This window comes from Corythoichthys intestinalis, chromosome 1, assembly GCF_030265065.1.
Source record: "Corythoichthys intestinalis isolate RoL2023-P3 chromosome 1, ASM3026506v1, whole genome shotgun sequence".
In the NCBI taxonomy this organism is placed as follows: Eukaryota; Metazoa; Chordata; class Actinopteri; order Syngnathiformes; family Syngnathidae; genus Corythoichthys; species Corythoichthys intestinalis.
In genome coordinates, this window is record NC_080395.1 from 4,048,565 (window position 1) to 4,062,391 (window position 13,827).

At 41.9% G+C, this 13,827-nt stretch overlaps 1 protein-coding gene and 1 non-coding gene across 2 annotated transcripts in view; one reads left to right on the top strand and one right to left on the bottom strand.

Annotated features, from left to right (window-relative positions):
* Positions 1 to 1,176: 1,176 nt before the first annotated feature.
* The window catches only part of LOC130927490 (uncharacterized), a 44,297-nt gene continuing 31,646 nt past the window's right edge, over positions 1,177 to 13,827 (bottom strand). The window contains exons 15-24 of the mRNA XM_057853374.1: positions 12,219 to 12,465; positions 11,902 to 11,961; positions 11,615 to 11,636; positions 10,373 to 10,636; positions 5,399 to 7,226; positions 4,722 to 4,892; positions 2,844 to 3,017; positions 2,322 to 2,495; positions 1,687 to 1,860; positions 1,177 to 1,339 (exon numbers count right to left, since the gene is read on the bottom strand). Of these exons, the coding sequence (XP_057709357.1) occupies positions 1,177 to 1,339; positions 1,687 to 1,860; positions 2,322 to 2,495; positions 2,844 to 3,017; positions 4,722 to 4,892; positions 5,399 to 7,226; positions 10,373 to 10,636; positions 11,615 to 11,636; positions 11,902 to 11,961; positions 12,219 to 12,465 (3,277 nt within the window). The remainder of the gene's footprint in view (positions 1,340 to 1,686; positions 1,861 to 2,321; positions 2,496 to 2,843; positions 3,018 to 4,721; positions 4,893 to 5,398; positions 7,227 to 10,372; positions 10,637 to 11,614; positions 11,637 to 11,901; positions 11,962 to 12,218; positions 12,466 to 13,827) is intronic.
* Positions 12,297 to 12,438, top strand: LOC130928394 (small nucleolar RNA SNORD71). Its single transcript, XR_009066676.1, has one exon. It is a non-coding gene; the product is annotated as a small nucleolar RNA SNORD71 (small nucleolar RNA).

The window sequence follows — 13,827 nt, forward strand, 5'->3', positions numbered from 1 at the left end:
TGTTTAACAAACATAAACCCAACAGGTATTGTGCTTTGTCAGCAGATAATATATTTGGTGCAACAGGAGAGGAGACTTCTGTCATCTTGGTCCATGGAACAACTTCATTAATCTGGCAATTACATACCAATAACCAAAAGACCTCTCGAGAACGTGTAGAAATAACACTGTAAGTTGCAAACATTTGCTAATTGCCATAGTAAGGTTTATAACTCAGTGAAGGAAAAACACTGCCTCTAGAACAGTAATAAAACTTTGCATACTGGCAAAACAGGACTGGAAACGCACAGATCCCAATTCGACACTGTGCCAAAAATATTATTAATAGCATCCGATAACATATATTATTATCGGATTTATTGGGATGATGTCATAATTCCTATTATCGGACCGATAAGTATCGTGCGCCTCTAGCTGAAAGTAACATTGTGTCTGCCTTTTCCTTGATTGATACAGGGTTGATGCGGGTCATTAAAAAGCATGAAGTCATTAAATGGATTTTGTGAAAATTAAAAAGGATTCAACGAAATGTTTCAAAGCCTTTCAAATTATGTAAACTTGACAGGATTTTTTTTTTTACATAATTGATTATAGTTATGCAAATCGCAGCAGTGATTCTTTCGATTACTCGACCAGATCCACGAAAGATGACGAACTGAAGGAGCTCCTTACTTAAGGATTTTTAAGATGCAGTGTGGGCTGGCCAGTCCTTTCGAGAGGATCTCAACCCCTTCGTCCGACAGATCGTTCGAGCTCAGGTCCAGCTCTTGAAGATGGGAGGAGGTTACCTTCAGTGCCTCAGCCAATGAAACACATCCGTTACTGGTGATCTCGCAGTTTTTCAGACTGAAACAAATGAGATAATTGCCTGAAGTCCAGAATGGAACATTGGTTAAAGTAATGATGGTTCTGCTGGAAGTAACATCGTGTTTGCCTTTTCCTTGACTAATACAGGGTTGATGGGTGTCCTTTAAAAGCATCCTAACTCAACTGTTTTTTGTGAGAATTAAAGCCTTAAAAAGCATTAAACTAAATGTTTGAGGCATTAAACTTTACGGAAACTTGACAGTTAAAACATTTTTTGGACATAATTTATGAGAGTTGCTGGTAATAGCAGCAGTGATTCCTTTGAATCGTCAACGGGATCCATGTAAGATTATGAACTCTTAGAGCTCCTTACTTGAGGACTTTTATGATGCAGTGTGGGCTGACCAGTCCTTTTGAGAGGATCTCGACCCCTTCATCCGACAGATCGTTCAAGCTCAGGTCCAGCTCTTGAAGATGGGAGGAGGTTACCTTCAGTGCCTCAGCCAATGAAACACATCCTTTCTTCGTGATGCTGCACCATGACTACCTGCCACAAATGAGATAATTGCCTGAAGTCGACAAGGGAACCTGGTTAAAGTGGTTGTTTGCTGAAAGTAACATTGTTGCCTTTTGCTCGATTAATACAGGGTTTATGTGGGTCATTAAAAAGCATTTAAAGTCATTAACTGTTTCTTTGTGAAAATTCAGACCTTAAAAAGCATTCAACTACATGTTTGAGGGATTTAAAATTATGTAAACTTGATGAGATTTTTTTTTTTTAATTACAGAATTCATTAGAGTTGCTGCTAACAGCAGCAGTGATTCTTTTGATTAGTTGACCAGATTCATGGAAGATTACAAACTGAATGACCTCCTTACTTGAGGATTTTTAAGATGCAGTGTGGGCTGGCCAGTCCTTTCGAGAGGATCTCAACCCCTTCATTCGACAGATTGTTCCGGGTCAGGTCCAGCTCTTGAAGATGGGAGGGGATGACCTTGAGTGCCTCGGCCAATGAAACACATCCTTTATGGGTGATCCCACATTTGGACAGGCTGCAACAAATGAGAAAATTGCCTGAAATCAAGAAGGGAACCTGTTTAAAGTGATGAAGGTTCTGCTGAAAGTAACATTGTGTCTTCCTTTCCCTTGACTAATACAGGTTTGATGAGGGTCATTAAAAAGCATTAAAACTCATTATTTTTCAGGCAAGAATTCATTGTTTTTTTGTGAAAATTCAGGCCTTAAAAAGCGTAAATGGTGTGATATGAAGGGTGTGAGTCGAGTTCATCGGGCGAGAGAACTGAACCCACATCCTCTGGGTTGGAGGACAACTACTCTAATACTGAGCCACGCCACACCTTAAAAGATTAAAATTTAGGGAAACTTGACTGTTAAAAAAACTTTATTTATTTTTTTTTTTTTTTTTACATAATTTTTGAGAGTTGCTGTGCAGTGATTCCTTTGATTAGTTAACGGGATCCTTGGAAGATTACGAACTGTTACAGCTCCTTACTTGAGGATTTTTAAGATGCAGTGTGGGCTGGCCAGTCCTTTTGAGAGGATCTCGACCCCTTCATCCAACAGATCGTTCAAGCTCAGGTCCAGCTCTTGAAGATGGGAGGGGGTTACCTTCAGTGCCTTAGCCAATGAAACACATCCTTTCTTCGTGATGCTGCACCATGACAGCCTGCAACAAATGAGATAATTGCCGGAAGTCAAGAAGGGAACCTGCTTAAAGTGATGAAGGTTCTGCTGAAAGTAACATTGTGTCTTCCTTTTCCTTGACTAATACAGGGTTGATGGGCGTCATTTAAAAGCATCCAAACTCATTAACCGTTTCTTTGTGAAAATCCAGGCCTTAAAAAGCATTCAACTCCATATTTGAGGCATTAAAAATTATGTAAACTTGACAGGATTTTTTTTATTCATTTATTATTATTACAAATTTTATTAGAGTTGCTGCTAACGGCATCACTGATTCTTTTGATTAGTTGACCAGATTCATTGAAGATTACGAACTGAAGGACCTTCTTACTTGAGGATTTTTATGATGCAGTGTGGGCTGGCCAGTCCTTTCGAGAGGATCTCAACCCCTTCATCCGACAGATCGTTCCTGGTGAGGTCCAGCTCTTGGAGATGGGAGTGGTTTAACTTGAGTGCCTCAGCCAATGAAACACATCCTTTACTGGTGATTCTGCAGCGGAGCAGCCTGTAACAAATGAGATAATTGCCTGAAGTCGAGAAGGGAACCTGCTTAAAGTGATGAAGGTTCTGCTGAAAGTAAGATCGTTGAGCTGTCCTCACAACACGTGACGTGTTGCTCTACAGCCAGCGAACCAAAAAATGAAACTCTCCAGAGACAAGGCGTACTTTTCTTGGGTTTATGGAGGTCTCAAATAGTTTGTTGGTAACTAAAATACAAATGAATACATTCAAAATGTAATACAATAATATCTTTCAACGTGTGAGTAGCTTAGCAGAAACACAACAGAATGTCTCAGTGAAATCAATGGATAGTGAAAAAGTTCGCCTCAAAGAGAAAAATACATTTTTCTTTCAAACTCAATATAAAAACTAAGTAAAAACTTACAAAGACGAAGGTTAGCCTAGGCTTAGCTGGCAGAGCAAGTTCGTCGATGTTACCTTTAAGCCTCACAGGCGCTGAGAAATGTGCTTGAAATGAGGAAAAAAGTTTGGTGTCTAAGATCACTCAATGCGACAGATGCTCTGGTCCTCAACATATATGCACTTTTGCTAGAAAAGGATAGGTCTCACTCCCAACGCTTTTCAGATGAAACCTTTAGACAACAATATTTATTTTTTAACTAAGTTTTACAATTTTAACTAACTTATTAACTTATTATATCTTTATCATTTTCATACAAAGGCATGACAATCATGTCTGCCTTGTCCTTGACTAATACACGGTTTATTCGCGTGATTAAAAAGCATTGAAAGTCATGAAATGGATTTTGTGAAAATTCAGGCCTTCAAAAGCGTTCAACTAAATTTTCGAGGAATGAAAAATTATGTAAACTTGGCGGGAAAAACATTTTTTTTGAATGAAAATGAGATAATTGCCTGAAGTCGGGAAAGGAACCTGGTTAAATTGGTGGAGGTTCTAATCAAAATAAAATTGTGACTGCCTTAGTGCCAAAATATACTGGCCGCGTTGACTACGCACTACGCAGTATGTCAAAAATTGGCAAAAAAAAAAAGTGGCTGCGCACAGCTGCGGTCCGGCAATTCCATCCCGTCAAGAGCCCACGGGTAATTGGGCACGCAAATGTGGCATTATAAACAACGACAAACACACGGAGTCTGTACTCATCAGAGAAGCAGAGAGAGAGGCGGACTGAACACTTTTTCCCCGAATTTTTCGCTTTTACTATGAGTTTGTGGCACTATTTCTGTTTTAAATTACATACCTTGCATAATAACTCACCGTCAATCCTCATAGCTTCTGCTGCAGCTTCCTTTTTAATGATCTGCTGCATCATGAATCACATTGTGACATCCACGATGAAGCTTTTGTCCATGTTTGCAGGTGTTTTTACCGTGAATAAGCAACTGGGCTTTTGATTCCAGGCCTTGCTCCGCCCATTTTGACGGATGCGTGTCCGGCAAAAATAGAAAATAGTCTAAACCATCCGGCGGGTTCTGGCACGCCGGAGATGGTCCGCAGTCAGTCCGGAGCACTGACGCGGCCTCTACACTTTGAACAGTAGGATAAAATGGAAACGGATTGGGTTCAGCGCTATATCTTGCAAGACCCGGACCGAAGACGCGTCTGGTATATTTTGGCCCTTATTGTTGGCTGGTTGCAGCAGTATCTCATTAGATACTGTAAGTCAACCGTATCCAAGGAAGAGTATGAACTGGAGGTAGATTTCTAAGTGGAAAAGTTCCTTACTTGAGGACTTCTAAGTTGCAGTGTGGGCTGGCCAGTCCTTTTGAGAGGATTTCGACCCCCTCGTCCGACAGATGGTTCAAGCCCAGACTCAGATGCCTCAGGTTGGATGGAGAACTGAGAACGGAATTCAGCAGGTGACAGCTGCCTTTGTCCAGGCGACATTGATTTAGACTGGAGAACACAGAAAGGAGGAAGTCGTGAGAGGAAGCCAAACCTAACTTCTGCTGACTTTAGTATGGTGCTTTGAATAATAATAAGTAAATAATATAATAATAATTAATTATATTATTAATAATAATAATAATCAGTAAAAGACGTTTTTCTACACTTTTCCGTTCTTCAGTTGTGATCAGTTAAAAATCCTCAATTCTTGTTTCTATACGTTTTGGTAGTAAACTTAAGTGTTCCAAAAATTTATGAACACATTTTTGGGAGTGAATGAGGTGATATTGTTTTGTTTTCCGATTTGTTGTTGCGTCTTCTGAAAAGCAATTGTGTTTTATTTGTTTTTGTGTGTGTGAGATTTGTACTAGTTTTTTGTTTTTTTTTAATCCATCTTTTTTGTGATTTTTGATTGTTTCATAATTTTTAGTTGTTTTCTTTGTGTTTTGAGCACTTCTTCTTGGATTTGCCATTGTGCTTTTGGAATCCACTTCATTTCACTTTAGAGAACTTACTCTGATTTTTGAGAAGCCTTGACCACCAACAGAAGCTTCTTGAGTCCCAAAGGCGATGGGGAGTAGTGGCGAAGATCAAAGGACTTCATGGTTTCGTCGTCCGTAAGTAAGAAGAAGGCCAGGGCCGACCACATATCATTTGACATTTGACGCCAGGACAAACGTCCTGAAACTAGTTGATGCTGGATCTGCTTCAGTAAGGAGTTGTCTTTCAGCTCGTTTAGACAGTAGAACAAGTTGACGCTCTTTTCTGGAGTGTTTCGTTTGATCCTTTTCTGTATCAACTTGACCGTCTTTGACTTGCTTTGCTCCCAGTCATGAGGAACCTTCAGCAGTGCCCCCACTATTTCCTGGTTGCACTGCAATGAAAGGCCAACGAGGAAGCGGAGGAACATATCCAGGTTTCCTTCACTTTCCGAGGCTCTCTGGAGAGCTGACTTGTGGACCTCAGTGATTGTCTTCCGCTTAACAGGCATGAACAATTTTTTCCATCTTGATGTATCCAGTACGTTCTTGTTGTCGTGGAAGAAACACATCTTTACGTACAGTGCGGCCAGATACTCCTGGATGGTCAGGTGGATAAACTGAAACATCTTTTGTTTCTTCCTTTTGAGCGGATGGACCTCCTTAAAGACCTCTGTGAATAACCCGCAGTGTTTTGCTGCTTGGCTGTAATCAAAGCAGCTGTCCTCCAGGTCTTTCTCGTAGAAGATCTGACGCTGATTCATGGTGTGGTCAAAGGCCAGCTTGGCGAGCGCTTTCACGTCAGGAATGTACTCCGCTGTATTTCTCTCCTTGGAGTTTTCCAGGTGGTGACCAATAAATGCCGAGTACATGTCAGTCAGCGTTGTGGGAAGCTCTCCCTCCTTCCCTTTGTCCAAATGAACCTGAAGAACTGTGGCGGTGAGCCAGCAGAAGATGGGAATATGGCACATGATGAAGATGGTGCGAGATTTCCGAATGTGCTCAGTGACGCGTTCCTCATTTGGGAACCTTTGCCTGAAGTACTCCAGCCTCCGGGAATCGCTGAATCCTCCCACCTCTGTTCTGCTGTCGATGAGGTCGGCGGGGATATCGCGGGCTGCCGCGGGCCGCGTGGTGATCCAAACCCTGGCGCACGGAAGCAGGTTCCCTTTGATGAGATACGCCAGCAGTACTTCTAGCGTGTAGCTTTCCTTCACGTTCTTGTTCACTTTCCTCGCTTTCTTCAAGTCGATTTTGAAGTTGCACTCGTCCAGTCCGTCGAGGATAAACAAGATCTTGATCCCGCTGCTTTCAAAGTCCCGCTTCCCAGAAGTTTGCAGGTCGACAAATATATTGCTCAGTCTTTCGCTCATGTGCCTGTCTCCGCAGGCAAAAGTTTGGATCAGTTCGGCCAACGTAAAGCTCTCCCCTTTCTCCATGTTTAACTCGCGGAAGGTGAAAGGAAATATGAAGTCCACGTCCTGGTTAGTATTACCGCTGGCCCAGTCCCAGACAAACTTTTGAATCAGGAAGGTTTTTCCTATTCCCGCGAAGCCAACGGTGAGCATCGTGCGTATCGGTCGCCGGTTCCCGTCGGGGCTTTTGAAGATGTCGCACGGCAGGATAGACCGCTTGGCCGCGGCGTCACACGTTTCCATCTGGAGGACCTCATGCCGCCCGTCTGGGCTGACGTCTGCCCCGTAGGTGATGTCTAGCTGCATGTAGACGTCCTCCAGGGGCTGCTGCTGCTGCCAGCGCTCGGTGTTGCCCTCAGAAGCAAACCTGTATAAACGCCGCAGGTTGTCTTGGAGCTCCCTCTTCAATCTGGCTATCTGATCGTCATCGTGGACGGAGAAGTCTGCGCCTGCAAGTAAGCAGTAGTGACAGCAGTTTAGGACAAAACTGTTCCATTCCGCACCTAAATATTTATTGATAGATTATGATGTTACATTATTACATTTGAAATTTATGTGATACCCGTGTGAATTTCAAAATAATTTGAAATTGGCTATTCATAAACAATAAAATATATATTTGATTCACTTTTCAGATTGACCCTCTGCCAGAGCTGCAAGGGCTGAGAGGGCGAGAGGCAGAGCCAGAGGCATGAACAGACCCCTCCCAGATGTAAAAGATGATGTTTCATTTCAATGAAATGAATAGAAAGTGTGAGTTTTCAAGTTTTGTGGCAAAAATGTCAATTGTTCACAAACTATTTTCAAAATTGCCATTTTTGGAATGTAAATGACACCGTGCTCATTTGCCCAACCACGATGTGCAATATGTCAAATCCAAGCTAAGATGTTCAATTGATATGATCAGTTGTCAAAACCTTACTGAGATGATAGTTCATCAATCATCAAGCAATGTGTGTGACAATTTGGCATGTGAAATTGTTCAAATTTAGCTGGTGATGACACTTTCAAAAATGTAAGAAATTTGGAAAATAAAGTTCATCACATTTGATGATTTAGGAATAAAAATATGTGCAACAAGGCATGTTTGCAGTTTTTTTTTTTGTATGTACTCATGGAAAAATCAACCCCTAATTTCACAAAAATTGCTCGGAATGTAAAGGGTTAAAATGAGAGAAATCTCTCCCGTTCTTTGAGCTGCAGAGACTCCTTTTATTTTACAAACACCCCGCCAATGATTAGTTGGAGGAGCGATTCAATTTTATGATGTCCCACATGTAATTTATTTTTATTTTACGTGAGCTGTTTTCTATTCATATAAACTGTTGCAGTGTGGTGAAATATATATATTGTGGCGGTATGAAATGTTGGAGTCTTGGTTGTTAGCTCATGTTGCTATTGTCCAGCCACTGTAACTCTGCTGCTCTCTGTGAACTCTCTGGAACGCGCGCGGCTCTAAAGTGTCTCTGTCACGTGCCTGTGACGTAGCCGGTAACACGCTCGGCCAAACGGACACACAGGTGGGTGAATTATGTCAAACAACAAAGGGTCACCACAATATACAGTGCCTTGCAAAAGTATTCGGCCCCCTTGAATCTTGCAACCTTTCGCCACATTTCAGGCTTCAAACATAAAGATATGAAATTTAATTTTTTTGTCAAGAATCAACAACAAGTGGGACACAATCGTGAAGTGGAACAACATTTATTGGATAATTTTAAACTTTTTTAACAAATAAAAAACTGAAAAGTGGGGCGTGCAATATTATTCGGCCCCTTTACTTTCAGTGCAGCAAACTCACTCCAGAAGTTCAGTGAGGATCTCTGAATGATCCAATGTTGTCCTAAATGACCGATGATGATAAATAGAATCCACCTGTGTGTAATCAAGTCTCCGTATAAATGCACCTGCTCTGTGATAGTCTCAGGGTTCTGTTTAAAGTGCAGAGAGCATTATGAAAACCAAGGAACACACCAGGCAGGTCCGAGATACTGTTGTGGAGAAGTTTAAAGCCGGATTTGGATACAAAAAGATTTCCCAAGCTTTAAACATCTCAAGGAGCACTGTGCAAGCCATCATATTGAAATGGAAGGAGCATCAGACCACTGCAAATCTACCAAGACCCAGCCGTCCTTCCAAACTTTCTTCTCAAACAAGGAGAAAACTGATCAGAGATGCAGCCAAGAGGCCCATGATCACTCTGGATGAACTGCAGAGATCTAACTGAGGTGGGAGAGTCTGTAAATAGGACAAAATCAGTCGTACACTGCACAAATCTGGCCTTTATGGAAGAGTGGCAAGAAGAAAGCCATTTCTCAAAGATATCCATAAAAAGTCTCGTTTAAAGTTTGCCACAAGCCACCTGGGAGACACACCAAACATGTGGAAGAAGGTGCTCTGGTCAGATGAAACCAAAACTTTTTGGCCATAATGCAAAACGATATGTTTGGCGTAAAAGCAACAAAGCTCATCACCCTGAACACACCATCCCCACTGTCAAACATGGTGGTGGCAGCATCATGGTTTGAGCCTGCTTTTCTTCAGCAGGGAAAGGGAAGATGGTTAAAATTGACGGGAAGATGGATGCAGCCAAATACAGGAACAATCTGGAAAAAAACCTGTTGGTATCTGCACAAGACCTGAGACTGGGACGGAGATTTATCTTCCAACAGGACAATGATCCAAAACATAAAGTCAAATCTACAATGGAATGGTTCGAAAATAAACGTATCCAGCTGTTAGAATGGCCAAGTCAAAGTCCAGACCTGAATCCAATGGAGAATCTGTGGAAAGAGCTCGAGCTGTTTTGCAAGGAAGAAGGGGCAAGAATGTCAGTCTCTCGATGTGCAAAACTTATAGAAACATACCCCAAGCGACTTGCAGCTGTAATTGGAGCAAAAGGTGGCGCTACAAAGTATTAACGCTAGGGGGCCGAATAATATTGCACGCCCCACTTTTCAGTTTTTTATTTGTTAAAAAAGTTGAAATTATCCAATAAATTTTGTTCCACTTCACGATTGTGTCCCACTTGTTGTTGATTCTTGACAAAAAATTAAAATTTTATATCTTTATGTTTGAAGCCTGAAATGTGGCGAAAAGGTTGCAAGGTTCAAGGGGGCCGAATACTTTTGCAAGGCACTGTATGTATATATATATATATATATATATATATATATATGTACGTATATCTTTTTTTTTTTAGGAACTAAGGATATATTTTTAATTCTGAATCATTTCTCATGCTTCTCATGTGTGGCTCAAAATGACTTCATCTATTGCTCCGGTGATGCATTCCAAAGAAATAAATGAGATGAGTAAAAGCGATTGATAAGATCTCGATAAGGGCTTACCATTCTCAGATATGTCTAAGATGAAAAAGAGAAACAAAGTCTGTCTATTGTTCCTAAGGGCCTCTTAGGAGCAACAGAGCAGCAACAACCCTGATCACAAAATGGGAAGCAATAGCTATGTCTCAGGAGTTGGGATTGGGAAATAGATGAGCAACAAAAATTTTGCAATGGGTCGTTTCATGGTTACCTTCTACAGTTGTTAAGTCACCTGCTTTCTACCACGGTAAGCTAAGTCGGGGACTAACCTTTTATTTTCACCATGTCGCTGCGCAGCCTCTCGGCCAAATTGTTGTTACCGATCTTCTCCAGAAGCATGATGGTCTGGTCCAGAGTGTTCTCGCCGTGCTTCTTCATCAGCTCGTCAGCGATGTACGCCCGGCGAGGGTTTTCGCGTACGCTTTGAGGCAGGTCCGTGTGGAACCTGAAGGACTCGAAGTCGTCCTCCCCCAGCTCCCTCAGCGTGTTCCACAGCAGCTCCTTCCTTCCGCTGTCCAGAGCCATCCTTCTGACTTACATACGGGTGAGGGAGGTGACCGTGGATGAGGTATCTGCAGACAAAAACTTTAATGACTTATTGTAACTTGAGCTCGTAAACTGTTTGAGTGATGTGACACAAAACACAGATGTCAGGTCTTCATTCCTCTTAGCAGTGGTCGAATGCAACAAAGAAAAAGTATTTTTCATGACTGTACTTTAGTGCATTTTTGCGTAGTTATACGTGACTTAAGTACAAATAGGAAGTGGTACTTTTTACGTTTACTTCAATACATTTTCCAGCACATATATGTACATTTTACTCTACTACTTTCCAAATTTTTTCCTGGGTTGTACATTACTTTTGATTTTTCTCTTTTTTTTCTCATTATACATTGATCGCTTTCATGCCCTTGGCGCAATCGATAAACCCTGTGCAACTATACCTTAACTGAGCACTAGAAGCGGCAACAATAGCAGCTCCTTACGCTCTGTGTCCAAAGGCATCCTTCCACCTTGTAAACGCATGAGCGAGATAACCATAGATTGGGTATCTGTGAACTTTTCATTGCTTACTATAACTTAAATCTGCTGAAGGACTGGAAGTCGTCCTCCCCCAGCTCCATCAGTGTTTTCAACAGCAGCTCCTTACGCTCGGTGTCCAGAGGCATCCTTCCACTAAATGAGTGAGCGAGATGACCGTCGATCGGGTATCTACGGACGACAACTTATTGTAATTTGAGCTCATAAACCATTTGAGTGACGCGACACAAAGCATGGACGTCAGGTCAATCTTTTTCACTCATGTTGGAACTCCCTTGTTGCTTTGTTCACTACAGTGTGGCATGCCTTGTTTTGAGATTGAAAATGCCTAAAAACATATTGGAAGAAAAAGTATAACAGATTCAGTCTGAATTTCCTTTTTCAAAGAGGCCAGTTTGCAAACAATCAAATAATAGCTGGCAACAAGGAAGCGAGTTGCCACTTGTACATTTCACAAGAAGTTGCTTAACCTTCTAAAGCACCCATGTCTTTCTAAAAAGAAGAAAAACTTCAATGTCATTAAACGATCGTTAAAAATTCTGTCTTATGCAAAATATAAAAGACATTTTGATGGACACAAAATGTACTGTGCAATTAAAAGATTTTTTTGTGTTTCCCGTTAAGCACATGATAGAATTGCGACGCGATAAATGAAACAGTAGGCTAAGTGACCAACGGAGCAAATTATAAACAAACTTTAAAGGGAATAAAGTTAGGACTATTTCACCTTATCATTTCAGTTAAAGTGAAAACTTACGCGGCCTTGTTGTTGCCTCTTCTCCTCCTGTCCGTGTGACAACTTGTCTTTCTGGTCCTCCTAGACAGGGCATGCTGGGTGTGAACATTGGTGACACCCACAACACCATATATGTGCATTATTGCCACCATTGTGTTCAGATTGAGCAGCTTTGTGACCAGTTGGTATCTTTTTAAAGAGTGGGGGTGAGGGAAAAACATTGTTTTCAACAACAATGAAAATAACAAAAATATTCGGTTGACAAGAAATTTTTTCATGATGAAGACATGACAAGTTAAAAACGTGTCTTGGTGTAGCCGGTCTACAAGGAGCCACACCGAACGACGCAATCTGTCTTCCTTGTCCAGGTCGGGATTTGTACCCGCGTGAAACCTCCCTCCCAATGCTTTCAAGAATGTGCGCTGGAAGCTAAAGGTGCTAGCTTGGGCTTTTGGCTTTGTGGTCAGCGCACTCGCCTGCCATGCCAGGTGCGTCATGTGCCACGGCTCCTTGCAGTGCTCCCCCACTAAGCCAAAACTCTTTAGCTGCCAGCGCACCCTCTTGAAGGCATCAGGAAGGAATTTTCTATGCACCGCACACAACTGGGACGGATCGCGTCATGCGGCGCGGCTCCATGCAGACCGGTCATGTTGAGAGACGAAAACAATTTTCGTCTGACGTGAGTGCAGCGAGTCGAAAATGCCATCATTTTCGTCATATGTTCACAATGTGTGACATTTTCTCAGCCTGGGTAGTATCAGTGTTTGGTTGTGTCACTCATTTGACGTGCTGCACTCCCCCAGTCCCTCCCACTGGTGTCCTCTTGTGATGGCCATGGCCGTTTATTTATTTGCTTGATTGATTCACCTCCCACTCACTCGCCATCGAGTCAGGAGGGCCTGACCCCACCACTGCCCAAGCGGCGACAAAATGCGCCAGGGTGATCTCTCCCGTCTTCGCACGACCCACGACGGGAGGACCGCCGATGGGTATATAAAATGTATAGGGGAAAAGTAAACAACTAAAGGGAACCGTGGCGTACCCAAAGTCACGAAATTACTTTCACTTTCGTGACTTTTTGGACTGTCAAATTGTCACTACTTCCAGGAGAGCAGTAGTGACAGCATAAACAGTTCACTTGAGGAAATGAATCCATTCCGGTTGGTTCAGTAAAAAGACTCGTTCAAACAAAGCGTTAAATGTTAAGCGTTTTATAACACTTGGGGCTGCTAGAATGTTTCTACACTCAATGATTTTATCACACATTGAATACTGCATTACTTGATGGCAACTGGCGGGTGTAAATACATGCAGTAAGATAGAATCACTCTACAAGAAATCGTTAAAGGTTTTTGCCAGAAAACCAATGTCATTCCATGTGTGTAACATTTTAAAAAAAGTACTGCTTATTGAGCCTTGAGAATTTTAAAATTTTTAAAACTGCCTGTCTCATGTACAAGGTGTTACATGGATTTGCCCCACCTCCATGTCGGACTTTCTAAAAAAAACGGCTCACAGAGGTCTCGGGACCAGGGCCTCCTCTAGAGGGGACTGTGAGGTTCCAATCAGAAAAACAGCCTTCGGTCACAATTCTCTCTCTGTAAAGGCCTGTAAAACCTGGAACAGTTTACCACTCGCCATCAGGCAATGTCCCACAATACGAACTTTCAAAACTCAGCTCAAGCAGTGGTTGAAAGCAAATCAGTCTTGCAATCACTGACTTTTAAGTTCTTAGTAACGTATTGTATTGTGTTGTTTTATTGTAATCTTTTGCTATTTCTTTCCTTTTTGTATCTTTGTGTCACCTGTTTAGGGACTACAGATGTAAATTAGCATATACTTGCAACAATCTGGCATATTTACATCTTTTTAGATGTTCATCAATGTGCACTGTCCCTATTAAATAAATAAATAAATAAATAAACAAATCGTTGGCCCCCCTCGCCC